General features: G+C 37.6%; 1 protein-coding gene across 13 annotated transcripts in view; it reads left to right on the plus strand.

Annotated features, from left to right (window-relative positions):
- The window catches only part of PARD3 (par-3 family cell polarity regulator), a 450,340-nt gene that overhangs the window by 304,244 nt on the left and 122,147 nt on the right, over positions 1 to 23,949 (plus strand). For all 13 annotated transcript variants that reach the window (XM_017820200.1, XM_017820189.1, XM_017820193.1 and 10 more), the window contains one exon: positions 6,476 to 6,692. In XM_017820200.1, the coding sequence (XP_017675689.1) occupies positions 6,476 to 6,692 (217 nt within the window). The remainder of the gene's footprint in view (positions 1 to 6,475; positions 6,693 to 23,949) is intronic.

A 23,949-nucleotide genomic window follows, 5' to 3' on the forward strand; every position in this document is an offset into this window, starting at 1 on the left:
TGAAGTATGACCCAACATGTGGAGAATGTCATTAACATAAAAGAATCACTTCAAAGCTAACCTTATCATTATTGAACTATGTAAGAATGGGCTGGTAAAATGACAACTCGTATTGAATGAAAATAGTATGAATGGTAAATTACCTCAAGAAGGGGTTGTATTAAAATCATTGAATTTTTAACCTTCATGTTGTACTACTTTCAACTTGTCACACACCAGCAGAATTTTTTTTTAATCAACCTGCAGCTAGTTAGAAGTTTATGAATGAAGATGATGGTGGGAAGGTTGAAGTAGTAAAGTATTTAGCTTGAATGCTAATGGAAAAGACTTGAAAAGGAATTTTTTACTCTCTTCTTTTTAAAAAATTTTTTAGTTTCAGAAAGTCTGTTTCATAGGCCTCATTCCCTAAATATACTTATTTAAGCACTTTTTTATTTTTAATTTTTTTATTTTTTTTTAATCTGCCTTTTTCTAAAGAGTTCTGAGACTGAAAGGGAGGTCATTTTGCCAGTCACTTTTCTCAGAGGTAGTTACGGACAGAATTAATTCTGCTTTGCTTTTTCAGCACCTAACAATTTCATGCAGCAGTGAAGCTAAATGCTGGTCTGGTGCTGCTGGCTGTCAATCTATTTCTGGCTAGTAGAAGAATAGGTATGAGAAAATGTGTAGTGATCCTGCTCATTTCAACCTGCATGCCTATGGTCTTTTGGGACGCAAGACCATGTTTTTATAGAAGGCTCTGTTTGGTGTAAGCCCACTGATAGTAATATCCTGCTTTGAGGCTTCAGATACCTGAGGTTTGCCCAGACGTTACAGATGATTTAACTTCATTTGATAAAAAATATAGCAAAACTGTTGTCATGCAGCGCTTTCAAGATGAGTATAGGTTTATGAGATTTGGGTAAGATGTTTTGAGCTTGTTAATGCACTGCATAGATAGTAGGAAGGAAATATTTGGAACCCTCTGTATCCTTTACGTGGGAGCAATGGTGTCATGGTTTAGCCCCAGCCAGAAGTCAAGCCCCACGGAACCACTCACTCACTCTCCCACCAGCCAGATCGGGGAGAGAATCGGAAGGGCAAAAGGTAGAAGACTCATTGGTTGAGATAAAGGCAGTTTAATAGGGAAGCAGAAGCTGCACACACAAGCCAAGCATACCAAGAAATTAATTTACTGCTTCCCATGGACAGGAAGGGGTTCAGCCATCTCCAGGAGAGCAGGGCCCCATCATGTGTAATGGTTACTTGGGAAGACAAACCACCTCACTGCAAATGTCTCCCCCTTTCCTTCTTCTACCCCCAACTTAATATATTGAGCATGATGTCATATGGTCTGGAATATCCCTTTTGTCGGTTTGGGTCACCTGTTGGTTGTGTCTCCTCCCAGCCTCCAGTGCACCCCCAACTTCCCTGCCAGCATGGCAGTGCGAAAAGCAGAAAAGGCCTTGCCTCTGTGTAAGCACTGCTCAGCAACATCAAAAACATCTCTGTATTGTCAACCCTGTAGTCAGTACAAATCCAAAACATAGCCCCAAACCAGCCACTGGGAAGAAAATTAACCCTATCCCAGCCAAAACCAGCAGCCAAAACTGGCTGAAATCGAGATCATAGAATCATAGAATCACAGAATCAGCTGGGTTGGAAGGGACCTCAGAGATCATCAAGTCCAACCCTTGGTCCAATACCACTGTGGTTACTAGACCATGGCACTAAGTGCCACATCCAGTCTCTTTTTAAAAATCTCCAGGGATGGAGAATCCACCACTTCCCTGGGCAGCCCATTCCAATGTCTGACCACCCTCTCTGTAAAGAAATTCTTTCTAATATCTAACCTAAACCTCCCCTGGCACAACTTGAGACCATGCCCTCTTGTCTTGCTGATAGTTGCCTGGGAGAAGAGACCAACTCCAACCTGGCTACAACCTCCTTTCAAGGAGTTGTAGAGAGTGATAGGTCTCTCCTGAGCCTCCTCTTCTCCAGGCTGAACAGCCCCAGCTCCCTCAGCCTCTCCTCATAAGACTTGTGCTTGAGATGACGTAGGGTGAATCTTTTTGAGATGACATGAGTGAGTTTGGATGAAGTTGTCTAGCACTGGTGGACCAAGAGCCATCTCATGTCATAAGAGAGCAAGAGTGAGGCTGTTGTCAGATCTCACACAATAAAGAAAGGCTGAGCAAAGTGTGACCAAGCTATATGTGTAGAACTATGCCTTCTGTTGAGTTGTGTTCTAATAGCTTCCACATATTGTAATGAAACATCTAAGAAGTAATCCAGAGATTTTATGTGCCAGGTTCATAGAAGCAGATGAATACCAAAGCAAATATAGTGAGTTGGTTGGAAAAAATTCAGTCTTCGAGGTCATCTTTTTCTCTTGGTGGCCGTGGGAACTTAAGAGCTGTCCCAGCCATATGCTGCCTGTCTTTCTGAAAGCATGTCTGTATCTGTGTTAAAACTCAAAGAAGTGCAGTCTGCTCCACTTTATGTAAATTATATGTGGCCTTAGATTCCAGAGAATTTACTAAATGGTATCTTCAGCTGGACAAAGCCTGGGCACATACGAATATGTAGGAGTTTAGCAATCTGGTCCTAACGTAACTAATGCCTCACTGCTGCCATAACGACATTGCCTAAGTTTTTGTAAATTGTATTTAATTAATCCATAATTGTTTGAAATTAAAATGTGGCTTTCTCTCATTACAAAACCCAGGCAAACATGTTGGAGGTCAATTTGCTGATGCCCTTGAGGTTGGATCCATTTGTCTTGAATTTTTTTTGTCTTTCTCCTCCAAGTGTTTCAGTTCTAGGAGTGTTTCTTTGTCTTCCATACTTCAGAGTAGCAAATAATAGCACTGCAATATACTGTATAGAGGAATTCCTAACGTACATATAGAGGAATTCCTAACTGCAATATATTGTATAGAGGAATCCCATGTACAAAACCCATAAGAAATGCAGGTAGCATATGTGGCAAAGGGGCTGAATCTTCTAAATGTCCTTGCTGTCCTTGGAACAGTATGCTTTTGAATTACTAACTCCAGGGTGAAAATCAGATGACAATGACCAGTTCTGGAGTAACATTTTAAGTATTTGAGAAGACATGTGTGAGTTTTAGAGGCTGTAAGGAAGGAACATTTGTGGAAAGGTGTGGGTGTTCAGCTTTTACAGATCATTTTTCTTGTTGTTTTTGTCTTAGGTTCTTTTTTTCTTAATACTTGAAATAGCTGACTGGAAGCAAAATGTTTATCTTTAGTGTCATGAATGAGAACAAAGCATTTGGATTGGGAGAGATGGACAAACCTTTCTAATCTTTTGCCGAATCTTAATTGCTAGAATCTAGGGCTGTATTAAATATCACAATAAGAGGCCTAGAAGCTTAGTGGCAAAATAGCTTCACATTAAGTAGCTTTGATTCCTCATGTGCATCTTTTCCATTTTATGGGCTAATTAGGAGAATAGCTTCATAATACCTGTTTGTGTAGTTCTCCGTAGCACAGTGTGGTTCATGAAATGACACTAGTTTTCAGGTCTAATTGATGTTTAAAATATACTCCAATTTAATTTTTTGGCTTCGACATCCCGAATGGGAGACAGGAGGTTGCAGGAAAGGAAGGAAATAACAGCACCAAAACAAATACATTCTGCGTTTTGCAATAACCTAATGTCATTACTGCAACATAACAAAAATTAGAAGTTTCATTTGTAGCCTGGGCTTGAATTTTAATTGAGCAGCATTTGCATTTGTTCTAAACACTAGTAATTAGGTGTATGTTAATTGCGGAATGACTGTGCTGCATTAAAGTGAAACACGTTTTTTCATGTTGAGTCCTTTCAAGAAAACTGGAAATCACTTTAGTCCAATAGAGAGACCAGTGTTTACTCCAGGAGGACAGGCATCCTAGTTCACAGGCCTCAGTCTAAGCTACTGAGCTAACTGCAAGCAAACTGTGTATGATAGACAAATATACCTCGCAGCACCAGTGTGGAAAAGGAGGCAATATTCTCTCCATAGAATATGCAAAATAAATAATAAGCAAAAGCATTGTTATGACAACTTGTTCAGCAGCTCAGGATAGCACAGTACACAATATACATTTTTGATTAATATAGTGTATTGTTATATGAATATGCTCAAACATAGGTCAAAGTGGTTCATCTTTAAAATTCTACCAATGAAGCTCCAAGTAAAGAGTTGACTTCAAAATTCGTCAGAAATTTAATGCAGGGGATTTTTTTTACTAATTATATTCGTTTGCAAGTACAATCTTTTAAATGTCTAGTTGGTTTTAACTGGAACAGATTGTAGCTATAAATTAATGTGCAAAAAAATTAACATCTCTATTTCAAAGTGTTTTTCTATAACTCTTTTAATAATAACTAAATATCATTCCAGACACTGATTAAGAAATGCTGTGACCAAAAAAGGTACAAGAACAGCTAGTACAGGGGCATGTATAGGACCTATTAGTTTCATAAAATACAGTTATATGAATATTAAAACTGTGTCTACATTTGAAAAGGTGTATCATCTGCTTTACTCATAGCAGTCCTGAAGACAAGTTAACATTAAACGCCAAGACCTGGCCTTGTTTTGGTTTTGGGATTTTTTTCCTTTTTTTTTTTTTTCTTGGTGGTTTGTACTTCAGAGTACTAGCTGAGATTCAAAAATAGTTATTAGTGTTGAGATATATCTGACATGGAATGTTTTTCTTGAAATATGTTTATGTGATCTTCTGGTGATGGAGAATATTTACAGAAGTCTTGATACTTGGTGAATAAGTCTGTTGGACAGTGGATTGTAATACTAATAAATAAAAAGTATCTTACAAGCAAGTGTCTGAGAGAGAAATGAGACAATATTGAATGGCTTTGTCAGTGATTTGTAGATTTTTTCAGGTTCAATGATTTACTCTTAAGGTCAATATGAATGATGACTAAGAAAAGCAAATTTACAATCTACAGTAGTCCATATATGAGAAATTTCTAGAGAATTATACTTTTCTATTGGCTATAGAACAGTTGCTGAGATCTTGAGTAATATTAGCAGGAATAATATTAAGAAGTGGTAAACTAGGAAAATGAAAAAAATTATTCTTTTTTCCTTCTATAAGCTCTGCCCATTTCCAAATCTTATTAAGTGCAGAAGTTTTTTTCTTTTCCATAGACTCTGTGATCTATGTGACTTTTGTACTTAAAATCAGTTCTTTTGTCAAGGTTTAGACAGGCAAGTACACAGTCAGGGGTCATGCTTAACTAGGGATGGGAACATTTGAATTTGAGCCTGCTGTCTGTAACTATACTGGCTTGATATGAAAATAGTAACATAAATAACTTATAAAAAATAATTTATTCTTATAGTTAGTAATTCTAATAAATAGTAATAAGTAAACATAATAACAATAATAAAGCAAAACGGTATTTTTCAACTTCTACTGCCAGAAGTTGTTTGGAACCTTTGTGTTCATTAGAGCTACAGGAGACAGCACTAAGTATGCATCTGTGATCCTAATTGCTGCTTTGTGCTGTCTACTGGAAAACTGAGAGATGATTGCAGCCCTACTTATAATGTGATGATATGAAATGTTGGAGCTCATGGAAAGTCACAGCTTCACCAGCCATACAGTGAAGGATTCTGACCCACCAGCTTGAAGTGGTTTGTTTTTTTCTTACTAAACTCCTTGAGGAGTTTTCAGTTTTTTAATGGATTTTTTCTTTTGGTCATTTTTCTTTCAAACTTTCTGAACTACATGTGGTCTGTTAAATCTAACCTTGGGTATACTTTAGGAGTCTTGGTCTTGGATTAGAAACAGAGAATGAACACTTTATCTGTCCTTAAAGGATTTTACTTGTTCCGCTGGGTGAAATCTCCCCACCTGAATCTCCCAGGCCACCCCATCTCAACCAAGAATAGCAACAAAAATAAAAATCATAGTGCATGATGTGTTTTAAATGGCTCCAGGAAATGAAGTAGCATAACAAAACTATTATGTTACTTGTGGAAGAAGAAAAAGTCTTAAGGCTTGCGTTGAGGATTAACACTCCTTAATGACTTTCATATTTTTATGAGATTAGGACTAAGAATTTACCGACAAGGCATGCTGCACTGCTCTTGTTTCTTCTTGCAGATATTTCTAAAGCTCTCCTCAACTGATTTAGATACTGAAACAAAATGGGCCAATTAACATCGCTTTGCTAATCCTCTTTATTAATCCACACATTATTCAGAGTACCCACAAAGTACAAATCATGTTTTTCAGAGAGATTTGCAAAGGTGAATTCCTTGCTTTTAGTACTTTTATAGTTCTAATGAACATCCTTGGAAACCCCTATGTGAGCAGATATTGATTTTTAAAAAAAATATGAGTATATTGTGGCTGTGCATATATCCTCCTTCAAAATACTTTATGGAATATACCAAAAAGCCTACCCTTGTTGTTTGTTCTTATCCCACTGATGTTTCTTAATAATGTGCTTTCAGTGGAGGAAGACACAGAGGAGAGCTCAAGATCTGGTAGAGAATCTGTGTCCACAGCAAGTGACCAGCCATCCCACTCATTGGAGAGACAAATGAATGGAAGCCAAGATAAAGGTGACAGAAAAAAAGCTGGAAAGGAAAAGAAGAAAGATCGAGATAAAGAGAAGGATAAAATTAAGGCAAAGAAAGGAATGCTGAAAGGCTTAGGAGACATGTTCAGGTAGGTACTTTGCAATGAAATATAGAATGAATTATAAAAAAAGTTTCATCTTTTAGTTATTCATTATACTGTGAATTTTTGTTGAGGCCATAATTTACTATGCAAATACATACATGGTTTTTATAGGCCCATCTCTCAATTTTTGAGCCTATGGGTGGTGTCATGAAAGGGAAGCAGCTCAGAACGGAAGAGATGGGGGTGGCTGGCAGGCCAAAGGAAAGGAAAGATAAAGGAAAAAAGGGTTTTAAGCCACAAACTACTTGGTGTTGCAAAGAGTCTTTAGTGATGTCTAAGTTGTGCACATATCCTTTGATAAGTTAAACCATTCTGGGTTTTGTTTTTGTTTTTTTTCTTTTTAAATACTGTACCCAAAGCTTATGTGTTACTAAATGACTATTTTTCTTTGCTTTACTATTAAGACTGTTGGTATCATGGAGGCATGATTGAAAGAAATGAATCAGTTTGAGATTGAAAACCAGCATGCTCCTCTCAAGAAAAAGAGGATCTAAACAAGATTGTGTACTCTGAGAACCCATAGAGAATGGGTCAGTGAAAGACTGATTTTTACCAAAGACTGAGTTCTTTTTAAAGGAGTCTTCTCTCCAGCAGATATAAGTGATCTGAAAGGAGCAGACTGCTGAGGGACACCCTGCTGTTGTGGGTAAATGGGGAAACATGACAAACACCTTTGATCACTTATGGGAAGGGGTGAGAGAGCAAGAAAGTCAGTCTTTCTTTTAGCTAGCTAGAGTGAATAAATATATTTTGAAGAAACAACCAATATCAACACAGCATTTGTTTGGTGTATTAATTTTTTCATTATTTAATTTTAAGGGTGAGGTACCAGCATTATTTTAAAGATTTATTAATGACTCTGCTCTGAAAACATGTAAAGAGAGCTTCAGTTAACTTTCATTCCATTACTTTCTTTATCCTGTAAAAATTAGTTGAACCTGTGTTGTAACTGCATAGATTCTTGAGAATTGTTCTGCGACTGTGAATCGTATTATGAGGGCAGTACATGAAGTGGAACACTGCACCCCACTCCGGGAGAGTGTGGAAGATAGGAGATATAAAATGTTGACTGGTTCTTTTCTGCACTCTTTGCCATTTATATACAGCAGAAATGACAGGTAAAATTGAGGCACATTATACATGATAAATTCTATGGGCTCTAAGTCGTTCCTTGCTGGGCGCTTTGAATGCTATCTTGTGAGTTCACTCAGAAAGTGTTTACAGCAATCTAGAAAGCTTGGGCAGCTCCGTGGTCCAGACAAGTAACCTTTTCTGTATGCTTGATATAACACTTCTGAAATCTTTAATCTGGAAACAACAGTAATTTAATTGATAGAAAGATCTGACGATTGCTTTGTTGTTTGCTCTTCATAACAGTCAACATTTTCTTCAGTTATTTTTTTCCCTCACTACCATTTCCGAGTGAACTTTACTTTTGAGTCTCCTCTTAATTAGCACTGGGAGCAGTGCTATCTGGATGCAGTTGACTCCTCCTGGATCTGTAAATTAGCTTGCACCTTGTCAGCCCACCCAAGAGAGGTGTTCCTGGCAAGCAAGAAAATGCTGATTGAGGGAATTAAGCATTATGTCTCATTTCCACTTGGTGCTTGATTTGCTTTGTTGACAGGTTTCTCAATAATGTTTGAGAGATGGGTTTTGTTATGTCTGCAAGATAAGCTACTACTTCTACCTATAACATGCTTTGTTTTCTGTACATTTGACATATATCATAGATATCAAGTAATCACTGAAAGAAGTTGTGTGATAGAAAATAATGATGACAGTAACATTTAAAATTCAAACCAGGATCAAAGCATAATTGGATGTTTTGGTTCTGTGCAACATTGTGATTTCTTTGTCGTTCTTTTTTTCTCCTTTTTCAATTTTTTTCTTCCTTTTCAGTGCTCTAATCTTAAAATAATCTTTCTTCGTTAGAATGTATAGGCAAAAGCACTCGCTGGATGAAATTACTGTTAACTGACACTTTATTCCAGTGTCTGTATTTAACCAAAGGGCTTTTTGTTGCCTATCGGGAAACTAGCAGCTCATAAAGTGGAGCCTGTGTGATGTATAAAAATAAGTCTCCTTGTCTTCAGTTAAAATTTTAGGATTTCCTACTGGAATCTTCATTAAACCGTAGTGGGAGATGGAAACTCCCACTAGAGAACCCATTTATCCTTCGGCATCTAGTCATCATTTCCAAGAAATTCCTGGTTGATTCAGAGTTAAAATCATAAGTAAATCTTTTAAACACTTCCATTGTTTTACTGCTTGTATCAAACATAGTAAAGAGGATTGACATAACCATGAAGAACTGAAAACTGCAAAACTGTGTAGCTCTGACACACAGAACTCCCACGATTTCCAGAGGACCTTTGCTGACACTGGGCTGTGGACAGTCTGAAAGTTCACCCTTCTCACTGTGAAATAAATCTGTCTGAGAATGTGTGTATTTCTTTTTTCAAACTGACATTTAAGCATAGAACAGGTTATTTAATTATTTCATTTGGCTGAGAAGTCTCTTCCTCTTCACAGATGAAAACAGGGCAGAAGTTAGCCTAGAAAAGTGTTGAACAGAAATATTGGTCTATTGGAGGAGATGCAGGTGCTGCAGTGTTTTGCTTACACCTGAGTATATTTGTTTTACCTGAACAGTTGGATCATTCCTGTCTTGGCCCTTGAATGTGCCAAATCCTGTAGCCTGTGGGATGCTGTGCAGTTCCTTCTTTTCTATTGTTGATAGCTAGAGGGTGCCTGCATGTCCACGGCCAGCTGAGCAAATAGTCTTTGGGAAGCTGATATGAAATTCTGCTAATTTTTTTCTTTCACTGCTAAGAAAGCTTGAGTGGATATGTTTTGACATCAGAAGTTTATAAAAATCTATATACTTTTCCAAGTGCAATATGAAATATGTTTACTCTTTTCTGAGTCTGATTTTGTTTATTTTTAAGTAGAGATTTTGTTTCTTGATAAAAATCAACCTGACAAAAACAATCAGCAGATAAATAAGTCATTGTAGTGCTGCCTTACGAAAGAGGCTTCACAGTTTCAAACAGTGTGCCTCTAATTAGCACTGGTAGGTGTACATCAATTTAATAGATTTTTATGTTGTGCGATTCTTTGACATTCCTCTCCCAAGAGAGGAAAACGGTGTATGCTGCCTTTTTTTCCCCTCCTTTTGCCCCTGTCACATACAGAGTATTTTCATTTATGAAAGTGGATCCCCTCAAGATGTAAGAAAAAGAACTTTGAGATGTTCATATTCATAGATTTTGCATGATGATGAAATGACACATCTGCTGTGCTGTTGATCACTTATGATCCCTGTAGTTCATTCATCCTTATTCCCAGTGTACAAGCTTGGATATAGTTGCTAGATGAGTGATTAGACTGGTGAAGTAATATAGGCAACAGAAGTGATAGCTCCACATCTTTCCCAGCTTCCTCCAGCTACATACAGTTTTCCTCTGTTGTCATCCCTGAACTGCGTTTCTGTAAGACAGTGGTATCACTGTGTTTATCACTTTTTGGGGGAATTAAATTTATTTGAAAGAAAGTAGACAGCCACACTCTTACTGGGAATGAGGGACTCTCACTGGTGAGTTTCATGATAGATAAAATATGTCCAGCAAGTGGTCGGTCTCAGGAAAGGATGTGTCTGAGGAATAACATCTTTAGAAGAAACTGAACCATTAAGACATTGAGAATAACAAGAGAAAGAAGCAGCTCTGGGTTTCTAAGGGCAGGAAAGGGAATAGTAGGAAGGCCAAGCTAGCTAGTAATGTCTTGCTGAAAATACTGATGGACAGTCACTCACTGCCTGATAATAAAAAACTACAGAAACAAGTAAACCATGATATGATCGGACAAAAATGGCTTTTAAAATACATACGATATGTTTGAGTTATGTGGGGAGCAGCTGAGGAGAACAAAAGATGGGGAATATGACATTGTATCTTAAGTTTAAGCAAGAAATGTCTGCATCAGTTTTGGAGGTTGCTTATGAAATAGATGTAATGTAATTTGGCATTTGTGGATAAGTATGTTATATGAAATAAATACGTTTTCTACTGTAGGAATTAATACCTAAGGATTAATTTAGGAATTAATACCTAAACATGACTTTTCAATGGAGAACATAAACACTGTGTATGTGTTCACAGAACAAGACAGCATGCTTAAAAGTAATCCTGTGCATAGGTGTTTTTAGTATCAGAGGCTGTGTATTTTAGGATCTGGCCTGTAATGTTGATGGAGATGTAAAGTCAGTATGGTAACTGATCTTTAATTCCTATCTTAACTATTGTAGCATGCAGGTGGGTAAATCAATACACTGAATAACCAATGCAAATGTAATATTCCCAGATTAGCATTAAATTCTAATCCTAATTAGATTTAACTACATTTAAAATGGTTACTGGGAGCCTTGCAGCGTTGTATCTTCCAGTTCTGTGAGAGGAAATAGATAATTCAGTTTGCAACCTTGTTTAGCTGAAATCCGATATACTGTTGGCTTTTTTTTAACCCCACACAGCTGCTTCCAAGGTGTACTGGACATGTCTAGATTTATAAACATACTATTTGTAGCCCTGAATTACACATTTCAACCATATTAGCCATCTGAGACCTCTGACTAGGCATATGGGAGAATAACCTACACAGATTACTGTTGCTTGTTACATGACTTAGTTGTGTTGCCTATTCTGGTTTTCATTTAAGTTTTCTCATTGTAATAGCTGTGAGGAGATGAAAAGCAAATCACAAAGGTTACGGCACTGATTTGGTAATTCCCTTCTTTCTCTTTTATTTAGTAACAATCTTCAGATTTTTAAGCAGGCATAAGACTAAAAGGTATCTGAGTTATGTAAAATACTGTTGAATTATACCCTAATCAGCAGGATTGGAAAATACCTCAAACTTGATAAAACAAAATCTGTGGTCTGACTTCTATCATTCAGTAGCTTAAGAAGCAGCAATGATGACATTTTCCTTGGAAGCATGACTAATAGGACTTCGTATTGGTGAATGACACCGATGTACAGGCTTAATAGAAAACATGGGAATGAGCTCCGAAAGTCAGTGGGTTTTTTTTCTTTAGTGCTCTGCTCATGGACCAAAATGCCATAAATCTTAAGCCTCAGAACACAGAGGAGGAGGTTAGTGCTTAAACACTCGTCAGCTGTATCATTTCAAGCTTGGAAGCTTGTTGTGCACACACTGAATTGTGCCTGGTTTTGCTAATGCTCATATGAGAACATCGCTGACAGCTTGTGGTGCTTGTGCTGAGACTTTCATCAGTAACACTGAGCTGGGTCGTTGGTCAGGTAAATGGAATTTGGGGCTGTTTGTGCTCTGGTTTTTGCTTGCTACTATTACAAGCCAGCTGGCACAACTATCATTAAGTCCACATCTGCTTCCCCTCTTCTGCCACCAGCTAGAAAATGCACAACCTGCTATAATCCTAGATGCAGGATCTAAGCAGGATGTCCTTTCAGACTTAGGAGGAGGAGCACACTTCTCCTGGCTGCAAGTTTGATACTGTTGATGGCACTTTTTCTGTGCTCCTCTGGGCTACTTTGTCCTGATCTGTTTTCAAAGTTTCACCTGGCCACTGGGGCACACAGCACCAGAAAAGTCACATGAAATCAGCCATGCAGCAAATTGTGATCTTTGATGGACAGTCACCCAGGACTCTTACAAGTGTCTTTCAGAGCATTTGCATATTCTTCACTTCCTTCTTTCCAATTAAAAATAAGGGACTGAAAGAGATAAGCTTTATTGGAAAAAGCTTTTCTTTTTTGGAAAGGCAAGCCATGCTCCATCCTTCCTCTCTGCACTTTTTCGCCTTCCTGTTTCCTGCTGCTTGATGGAATCTGTTCCTTTGAGGAAACGTGTTTCATTGCCTGCAGCCCCAAGAACACCGGCTTTTGACTAAGTTGTCACTGGGGCAGGGGGCAGTGGAATGGCAAATTTATGTTTCTAAACCAAACAAGGTTCACATAATCTGTCAGGGATTTAAGGAATGCAGCTTCATTAAGTGGTTAGTAAACTCTATGACTTTTAAATGAAACACAGAAAGCAGTGGTATGCAATTGTGCGAGGGAGATTTGAAGTGGGAGATTAACATAATCGCATGTGGCTTTCTAGTTTGTCACTCTGACAGAAAGCAGGGCTTTGCTCTGTGTATTCGTAACACTGGATTTTCCCAGAGTAAATCTTGAACTTGTAAATCTGATGGGGGGATAGTGTCTGAGAGTTTGTTTTTTTTTTTTTTTTAATTTCAATAGGATCAGGGCTTTTGCTTCCAACATCCAGAAGTATGCGTCAGGATGACTTGTTACTAGAGACGAGTTCATAGTGGCTGCTAACATATTCTCCCAGTGTTCTTCCTTTGCTTGTCAGTGACTTTAAATAGAGAACCTTTGACACCTTCAGCACCATCTTTGCCTGCAAAGCAAGTGCGGGAGGCAGGCAGGGTGACAGCTGAGCCCTCTGCCATCCTGCCCGGCGTTCTGCACACTTCTCTTCCAGGATGGCTGGATGAATATAGAACGCAAGTGTCAAGGATGACACCTACTTTATAATCTCTGCAAAGCCAGCCTTTTCAGGGAAGAATTTGTTGACAGTTCAGAGATTTAAAGTCAATTTCAGTTTAAGCTCATATAGAAAAAGGATTTTTTCCTCTACCTGATGTGATAATTGAAGACTAACCAGGCAGTGCACTAGTCTTTAACAAAGTATTGTAAATAAATACTGTCTTGAGACATGAAATATTTGTTAGGTGGAAAGCTCAATTAATGACATTTGTTTCATTATCTGTTGGAAAGATTCTTTGGAGGAGGTTTAATTCACTACTGATAGCACCTGTTTATTGGTATACATCATGGATGTTGTAGATTATGTTTTTAAAGCAGAGTCATCTTTGAAAATCGTGTTTAAAAACAGGAATAGGAATGTTGTCTTAGAGGCAAATGAATGCAACTTAATATATTTTATAGGTGAGATGACATAGGTTGTTAAGTCATAGTTTCTTGAGGTACTTAAGCTGGCAGCTGCAGGATAGCTGATCCTTTTCTAAAAGGCAAAGCTCCAATTTACTACTGTGTTTCACTTCCCGGGAGCAATGATCTCTATTTGCAGTGTGTTGGCAGGCTGATGCTTCCTGTTAAGATGTCCATATACCCTACTATTGTGCAGAGAAATAGTCCTTAAAGACAGAATTATACAAGACTTCAGTGAAAATGGCAAAGTGGGGATAAAACAGTGTGTGATTGCTGGAATAGAATATACCAGCATAGAAATAGGCAGTCAGTTCCCGTATTTCCCTAAACGTAGTATCATAGTAGTGGGTATAAGGCATGCCCTCATGTTTCCCTGAATGCATATAGTAGGTATAAGGCATTCAGAGGGCTTTTAAGTTGTTATTCCAGGGAAAAATAAGAGGAACAAGAGTTTTGTAGAAACAATAAGAGAGAAGGAAATATTAGGAACACAGTACCCGTGAGATATGCAAGTAGTATTTCCCCCACTTTGAATCTGTTGATGACTTCTTACGGAGCGGAAAAAAAGATAGAATTAGGAGGAACTGAAGAGATACTGAAAATACTGCACTCTTACAGTGATTTGGGCAGGAAGGGTTCCCTGCTTGGTTCAGCTTCTGCTCACAGCAGTCCAGCTTCAACATTTCATCAGCTGAGTGTCATGCCCAGTTGAGTTTCAAATATCTCCAAGGATGGAGAGTCAGCAGCCTCTCTCAGCAGTGTGTTCCAGTGCTTAGGCACTCTTTTGGTGAAAAATATTTGTCCTTGGTAAGAGAAGATAGGAATAAGATATACTGAATAATTGCTGGTACAAAAAATATAAATCAATCCACATGTACTTATCCTTCTCATAAAGCAAGAGCATGTGTATGTGCAATAAGGTTGTCATCCAAAAAGTTTAAATTTTAAAGGACTTTTGTGATAGGTGATTACCCACAGGGACTTGCTTCCCTCATAGGACCCCAAGGGTATAGGAAGCAATGCAACTATGCATATATTTGTGACTGTGAGCAGGTCATGGCATGCTTAGTGTTAAGGAAGAAGTTATCTATAAAGAAGTTATTTTTATTGTGCTTCCAAGCATCTCACTCCAAGTTGTCTTGGAATGGCAACTATTAGGATACTAAGCTTGATTGGCTGATATGGTACTAATAGTGTCTAATATGATCCTCTGAGCTAGAAAAGGTAATTAATTTCTGTGGAACTGAGAAACAGTTGACAGAAATCTTCCTTTCCACTCTTTCATGCTACACCAGAAAATGTCACCTGTTTTTTAATTAAATACATACATACAATTTGTGTTGTATTAATGCTGATACTTTTCATTTTCATCCCAAAGTATAGATATCTAGTAAAACCTCAGGCATTTGTGGTTCAGCCAGTCATAAATGAAGGAATTTAATCTTACTTTTGGAAGGGGAGAAAGGGTTAATTTTAATTCCTTTCATGTTTGGTAGATTCCTTAGGGTTTAATGTAAGAAAATAAGAATCTGGGTGCACAGAGTTGAATGATACCTGGGAAGTCCCTGTAGCCCAATACTTCACCTCTGACATGATCAGTAGTTGCTCCCAAAGATGAGATACAAGAACACCACGGTAGATCTGACTCATTTTGTCGGTATTTTGTGGCACTCAAGTAAGCATGTTTGCAACGTAGCAGTAGGCCTTTTTGACATGCTATAAGATTTCAGTAGTTAATGTAGTGTTCCACAGCATATTAAATTTTACTGCTTCTGTGCAAACTTACAATAAGCAAAAGTGCAAGAAAAGGCTGTAGATGTTTTTGAAATAGACCCTGCTGGAATGAATTCACTTCAAGAGCTAGTTTTACAGTGTATGTTTAGTCTAGCTGGTGATGTAATTAACAGTAAATTTTGAAATGTTTCCTTCTGCAGAAGATAAATTCATTGTTTCTACACACATTAACACTTTTTTCAGGACTTTTTTGTTATCGGTCTCGTAGTTCCTGGTCCAAAAAGGAAAAATACCATAGTATGGTTTCATGAAACTACTTGGTGAACTTGATTAATTTTGAGAAATATGGTAACATACTACTGTTTTAAAGGATTTTTATTATATGTTGAAAGCATCTTGGTATTGTTAGTGAAATTCTCTGTTATAAATAGCTAGTTCAGTCAATATATTAACTTCATAGACCTAGCTTTGTCAATGGAATCAGCATAGTTAGTCCTTATGTTTTTTGTACTTGCAATACAAAAAACTTGTGGAGTTTGGCAAGTTGCTTAAACTTTGAAGAAAAACTATTTTCTCATTTTAAAAATAAGATAATGCCTGGTCCATGCCAGTGTCTCCAGGGATTCTGATGTCCTGTGGTGCTTCCTGTATTGTAGAAATACAAAATATTTGTATACTAAAAATGTATGCTACAGCTTCTAGATACTGGTGTTTAGTTTGAAGGTGGGTGAATGGTGGATGGATGGCTGAAAATGTATGTAATTTTCTTTGTTATGATAAACTGTCATAAGTAGTACTTGCTAAGAAAGTGTCTAATCAGTAACAAAGTTTATGGGTTAGCTCTACAAGATCTGAAAAAAGACAATTTAATAACAAAAAATGCATCTAGAATCTTATCTTTATCACCAATTTTGAGTACCACAATAATGAAAGTAGTATATTTTTATAACGATTGCAAGTGCCTCGAGCGTATTCAACACCAGGTGTGCCAGCAGTGTTTAGAATGCAAGCTGAACTCCTATTACACATTTCAACAGCAGCATATCACAAATAAATCTCAAATATTTCTCAATGTTGTTATAGATGCTATCTTTGTCTTTAACCCATAGTGCTAAATCCTGAAATTCAGAGTACAACATGCTGGCACAAGCAGGAGTTTCAGCTGTAGTGTTTTCTCTGTCTTTTCTCTGATGTTGTTGAGCAGGTAGGGGTACCAATAATATTACAATCTGTAACTGTTAGGAGTCATGATATTATCTGTGGAGCTCCAAATACTTTGCTGATTCTGTTTGCCTTTTATAACCCCAAAGAAAGTATTTATTTAAAGTAAATGAAATGTGAAGGCTCAGTGCCATTTTCATTGTTATATTTCTTTAAGATTTATTTTGGGCTATATATTCAGAATAAATAGTGAGATGGCAGTGATAATTGCTGTATACTGTGTGCAGCACTGGGCATGAGCAGAGGTGATCTCATTTGGAGAAGAGCATCTCAGGAATCGGATATCTTTGATATCAAGATTAAGTTTATTTTAAACATCATCTGTTTGGGTTTCTAAATAAATATAGGCCTAGTCACTTGTTTCTTATAGTGGCTGAGCAGGTACAAATCAGAAAAAAATGTCAGTGTGTATGGGGCTGGTCCAGGTCTGAGATGTTCTCTGCTAGGTGACTGGAACAAAAAAAACCAAAAAACCAACTCAACACCCCACATCTCTTGCCTATAGTCAGTCCCAAGCAAGTCCTGCTTTGTGCATCTTTGCAATCTGAAAAAAATCTCTGCTCTCAGCTTCACCCTAAAGTAATCACTGGTGTATAAATCACAATTGATATAGTTATTTCAACTGCAGTTACCATGAAGACAGCTCAGGCTCTGAGTACTGGCAGCTGCAGGATGCCAGGCATCTCCAGGGCTCCAGGTAGCTCTGGGCAAGCCCTGACACCAGCTGCTGCAGGGACTTGCTGCCAGACTGCCTTCCCAGCAATGATCCACCTGAGTCTTACTGCATCTACTCCAGAGATGGTTTGTTCCAGTGGTGATGCTGCAGTGCAAAGTCTTGCTCTTCATTTTCCACCCAGAAGATACTGCATGTGTAAACTAAATTTTCATGCCGCAGGGCAAAATATCAGCTGATAGAACAGGCAGAGGTATGTGAAGCCAACAGCGGCACGTTAACACTTACTAACCAGAGCCTTGGTTCAGGCTAAGTCCTGTGCCTTAGCCCTATCTTTGTAGCAAACTTTCAAATTAATGTGCTTGTTATTTTTTCTCTCTGCTTTTTATTATAATGTAGATTCACAGCGTCAGAGAATGGTTTGAGTCGGCACTTAAAGATCACCTAGTTACAACCCCCATGTCATGGGCAGAGACACCTTCCACTAGACTAGGTTGCTCAAAGCCCCATCCAACCTGGCCTTGAACACTTCAAGGCCATTAAATTAATTGTACTCTAAAGGACTTTGTAAAAGTGTCCTATTAGTATTATTTATTTGGGTTTAAAATTAAGCTTTATTTTTTTATCCATAAGGAGACTTAGGTGGCACTGTGGAACCCAGAACAAAATAGGAGACCCTAAGCTGTAGCCTGCAGCCATCAGCACTGGGGTGCTGTGGCTCAGCAAGGGGACTTGGCTTTTGGCATTGTAGGCATCCTCTGAGAAGAGAATGACAGCTGGACACTTGTCTGGCTCTAGGGATATTCTGGTTAGACTTGTCCTACAGATCTTACACTCTTGACTGTTGTCTCCTGCTGAATATTGTCTGGGGCTTTCCTACCTCCTATAATTGTAAATACGTGAATGAGGCTAAAAATATAGATACACCATCTATTGTTTAATTTACTCTACAGAGGTTATTTTCTAGGAGATGTGTATGAACAAAGATTTTTAGTAATTGACAGAAAAAGTGCTGACTGACTTATTAACATTTCTAAGTAATGAGACCTGTAGGGAAATTTTAATCTTCGGAAGCTTCTGGATAAACTGCGACTAGTTTGATTAATGTTTTATATGTCTATGTTAACTTTTGCTGATTTTATACAGAGTATCTGCTAGACTGCAAGACTTCAGTTGTTGGAATAATGTTACTGCAATTTCCTGGTCTAACTAGCTTGTGTGTTACATTTCTGTTCTCGTTTCTCTGCTGTTGCATGTGCTTAACAAGCATTTTTAGTGACTTTTATGTTGTAGCTCATGTTTACATAAGGCAGGCCATACCTTGTACGTATCAAGTGAACATTTTGGTTGTAAAATGGAGTTATGATGACTCTTCATATTACTGAGGGATTTTTTTTTTCCTTTTCTGCCAGGAAAATATTGTAGCAAATTTTCCTTGTAACTTTTTATTTTCTTTTACTTTGACCATCTCTTGACCAGTAGAATGGGTGGATTTTTATGTTTCATTAGCATTTCTTATAAAGTCTGCCTTTAGAACAGTACCCATTTTCTAAATTATACTTCTGTAGGGCTGGAAAAAATCATGGTAACCAGATGCAGTATTTGTCTCTGGCCTGGCAAAGTGTTAGATTTAACAAAAGAAGCTAATAAAAATGTTCAAATTGACCCTTCTCATCACTTGGACTTCTTGGAGCTCAATCAATCACTCATTATTATCAGAGTTATTCACGCAGAGGCAGAAGTGATAGGATTTCTCATAATCAGCCCTTCAGCCAGACATAATTTGCAATTTTGAAGCATTGTATTTGGAAACAATAATGCATTAAAATGAACAGAGCAGGAATTAGAAGTACAGTTGAGAAGAGAATGTGTTGAAGAGTAGCCATGGTTTAAACGCTCTCTCTAAGCATTCTTAGTGGACACTGGTAATTAGAGTCAGACGATGTCATATTGTTAGCACGTAAATTGGTCCACAATTTTTAAAGTCCTCTGTGGAGCGTGACGAATGCAACAACAGAAGTGTGCCCACCTTGCTGCATAGTTACAGGGCAGCAGTTGTCGGGGGGGAGTGCTGGGGTATAAGGTGGTGTCACCTGTTTGGCACAGTGTGAGTGAGAGATGGTGGGCTGGACAGGGCACCCAGTGCACTGGGATGTAGCATTTTACTATGACTGAGAGAAATTGCTTATGTTATAGAAGAGGGACGACATTGTACTTTAGATTGTCAGACACCTGTTAATAGTGGCTGCTGCTGCTGCTTAGAATTTGGGAATTTTTTGTTATCCCTATGTATGGTATTATGTATTGCGAAGTAGAGGATTGTATGTCAGCTTTTGTGGGTGCAGTCTGTGAAAGACAGGTTAACATACTGCAGGCCTTCACTCAAATTTTTTCAGGAGCTTGCTCTTTACTTTGCAAGTGAGGCTTTATTTTTTTTTTCAGTTTGTATTTACAGTTTTTCAATTACAGTTTAACATCTTACTGCGCAATACTGCATTTTAGAATAGTGCACTGCAGTAATGATGGGCACATTCTGTCAGAGAGGTGGGACAGGAGCATTTAAATCACAGCAGTGTAAGGATATGTTGCCCATTAAGATTAGATAGATAGATAGATAGATTGATATAAAGACTGGATTAGTTTGGCTGCATCACAGGTATGAGCTACTTTCTTCAATGACAAGTAGCACATGCTTAGTGTACCAAATTTAAGGTTTGGGCAAGTCAATAACTACTCTCTTTTTTGAATACATACACAACATTAAAGAGTTTTGGTTACAAACTTTAAAATGCTTAGAATATTATGAATTGTCCATTAAAATGTCACGTACTGCTTCTGTGGTTGCTCCCATCATTGCTGATTGTTAACAAAGTTGTACCTAAGCAGAAGTTTTCTTTTTTTATTCCTGGTTCCTTCAGGGATGCCACAACCCACAGTTTAACAGGTTTTGGCTGACCACCATGAAAATGAGTTGTTTATGGGGACTTTTAATGTGTTGTGGTATTGCTTATTGAGTAGATTTGGACATACAACAAAAGACTCTCCTGTCTGTTTGCTATCTTGCTGCTGTTTTTCCAATATTATCGTTGTAAAATTATCCATACTTCCTTTGACCTTCTCAGCCTGCTTTTAAACCACAGTAGTTTGAATTAGTTGTTAGGTTTTTTCTTTTTCTTCTTTTTTTTTTTTTTTTGTGATTTATTTATCTATTTATTAGAACTGTCCGTGACTCCAACTAGCTTTAGGCAATCATGAGTAGCAATGCAAGAAGATTATCTTTGGTTTAGAAATTTGCAAACAGATGGTCTTTCGGTAAAAGAAATCTGTTTTTAAAAGTTCCACCATTTTATGCTGGAAGTAAATATTACAAATGCTTAAGTTGTGAAAAGAGAGCGACTTGGTGTGAATAATATTCTGCCTGTTGTGTCATGCCTTTCAAGAAATGTTATCAAAACTGTTTATGAATATAATTGAATGAAACCTCATGACATGTCTCTTGGTTTGGCATCATACCCATTTTCTATGAAGTTGGGATACTGACTCATGAAGACAGGCAGATTAAGCTTCACTGGCTGGAAACAGTTACCGATTGCATATGTTGTTTCCACTTCTTTCCAGGAAGTTGTTGTGCGAATCACCGGTGATGTTGTATGTGAAGTGTTGCGATGTATGTGCCGTCCTGGCTGTTGTTTTTGATAGACTTATTTTGGTGAGATGAACTAGAATCCCCACTTGAACGATGCTGAAAAATGGTTTTTAATGTTTGGAAGGTGATGCAGAGGCTGTTGGGAGAAAATGTGTGAATATAACATAGACCATCATGTGCTTTACAGTACTCAGGCCCAAGGTGGCCACTAAAGAGGGCTGATAATTTGCAGTGATAGCCACTTCGGTTCTCATGGTTTGAATTTCTATGTTTGTGGCTGAGCTTGAAGGCAATTTATTGCTCTGAAGAGGTACAAGTGTACCTTTTCAGGGTAGTCTTCATTTTCATGAGTTGCATATGACCTTTTGTAGTGCGCTTTTCTTGGTTTCTGACAGCAGAGTTCCCCAGCAACCCTCCTGGGCAGGGGTCTTCTGTGGAATGTTGCATGAGAAAGATTGCTGCTTTACCAGTTTTAATATAGGTGAAGAAACCCATGAAAAATGAAATTATGAATGTCTGTTTTAATTATGCCCACAAGCTCCTTCATCAAGGTGCCTCTACATCAGTGCTTCTGTGTCATCTCAGGACAGTGCTGCTGCTGAGTCACTCAGCAGTTATTCCACTCCCTCCTAACAAGTAGAATAGGATCTACTAATTTGATTACATGTGATAACTGACTATTTCAAGAAATCCATTGCAAATATGTAAATATTTGCACTTACAAGCATATTTTTAAAAATAGCACTTGCACAATTTTGCTTGGAAAGGAAGGCTTGTAAACCCTCAAGTCATCACTACACAGGGTGATTTGTGTTTGTGTGCTATGTTGTCCTTGTTTATGCTTGTTAAATTTTTTTTTTAGCAACAGAATGGTTTTGTGTGTCACAATAATATTTTGCAATATGAATCTCATGATTTTGCTGATACAACAGGGTGAAAGAGATTGCAGAAATCATTGCAAAATCCTTTGAGTAGGGTTAGGTTATGTGCGTCTGTGTGCGCCTGTGAATAGTTTGCTACCGTGGGGAAAAGAGCATGCCTTGAAGACAGAAAACACTGACAAAATATCTCAAGACACTTACCATTTGTTAATTTTTAATGATGGTCTTTTTTGTATTAAGGAACATAATGCTACTGAACTTCTGTCTCAATCAATTTTTGTGTATTTTTTTTCATTAATCAACTAATGCATGTTTCTTCTATAGCTCTTTATTCTAATGAAATATGTGGATGATTTGGCAGACGACAATGATCTCATCAGTAACGCATCAGGGTACAATCCATTTAGCAGATTATGTGTATATTATTTTTGTTATATCAAGGATGCTGATGTATATTCCTTTAAAATGAATCTATTTTTGAGATACCTTGTAAATTGAAATTTCTCTTGCTACCACTCATACATCCTCCTTTCTTCACTTATTCTGTCTGTATTTATGTCTATTTTTGCAAAATCATTTATGTGTTCTTTATGTCTACATGTGTATTTTATATACATTTAACATTTTTTATATATATGACATCATGTCGTAGCTTGAGCTTGTTCTTTACATGTTCTGCCTTCTCTTTTTAGTTGCTCTAATGCATTGGCCAAAGCCACTGAAGGCAATTCCTAGTCAGTGCCTCTCTGTTCTGTGTGATAGGCTTTGGATTAGGTCACCTCCTAGTTGGTGACAGTCATTCAAGTAAGTAAGCCTGAAAGCGAGCCAGCTAGGGACCAACAGAGAGGTTTGGGTATTCATTTTAGTTTGATTAGATTATCTAGAGTTCACAGGATTTCCTATTTGAGGGCCAAGCTTACGGCATATAGGTCTGTGTTCTTGTCTTTTTATTAATAATAATGTGACAAACTAGTATCACGGGTCTGAGGATGGTCCTTTCCTCTGATGCGACTTGGCTGTTATATTCTGGAGATCATACTTTTAAAAAACAGTCCTCTTACAATTTTTAATTTCTTCACTTAATTGTGGTTGCTATTGTTGGTTGAATTTAAGGATTAAGTCTGTGGATCTGTGAATATAACTGAGCATTTACACTTATCTGGAAACTTTCTCTAGCCCTTAATGTAAAAGGAGAATTAAGAAGCTATAAATTAAGTAGAACCCTGGAGTATCTTGGCAATTAGAGTGAACAAGATTTCAGCTGCTCTCTTTTATCAATTTCTCACAGTCTTGGACAGACAGGGTATTTTTAATTTACAACCTGTATTTCAATTAGTCATAGAAGTTTTTTTCTTATAGCCTTTTCTTGTACAGTTACAAAATAAAATTAAACTACTTTTTAGCTATACTTTTAATAACAGGGTTTAAATAAGAGAGCGGCTGAATAAACTAGCTGTTATGTGAGGTAAACATTGTTACTATTGTAAAGAGATTATTCTGTAACCATACAGTTTGAGTCCTCAAAGAAGTATTAAGCTATGTCTATGAGAGGATATGTTTATGAACAGAGTGGTAATTTTTTTATTACTTGGGGTTTGGAGGAAAATGTGCACTTTTTTTTTTCCTTTATTTTCCACCCTCATTAATAATATTCTGTGCTCTGCTTCTCAGAATTGAGATTGAAGAAAGTGGTGGCCTCAGGTCAGTGTTGTGCTGCTGTGGCTGCAAGTGCTCCACAGTAGCTGGTGCAGCTCAAGCTTTAGCAACAGAGCTGTTTTCATCATTTATATGACAACTTTGTGAGGCAGTAGTGTATGTAATTTGGTTGCACATCATGTAGTAGCTTGTGTCTGTGCATTGGTATCTTGTGCACTGATTTAGGTAGGGCTTTTATAGCTCACAGTCAAATTGTTGGCACTGAACTTAGCAAGTGACAGGAGCTTAGAATTAGATTCTCAGGACTGTCAGAACATCAGTGCCACAGATGCTCCTTTTCTGCATGGTTTTGGTTTTTAATTCCAACAGTAGTTTTTACCTTTGTTTTTAAGCACTGTCCTCCTTTTCACTAATGCAAGGAGCATTGCTG

Source organism: Lepidothrix coronata, unplaced genomic scaffold (assembly GCF_001604755.1).
Source record: "Lepidothrix coronata isolate B3197 unplaced genomic scaffold, Lepidothrix_coronata-1.0 Scaffold80, whole genome shotgun sequence".
NCBI classification, from domain to species: domain Eukaryota; kingdom Metazoa; phylum Chordata; class Aves; order Passeriformes; family Pipridae; genus Lepidothrix; species Lepidothrix coronata.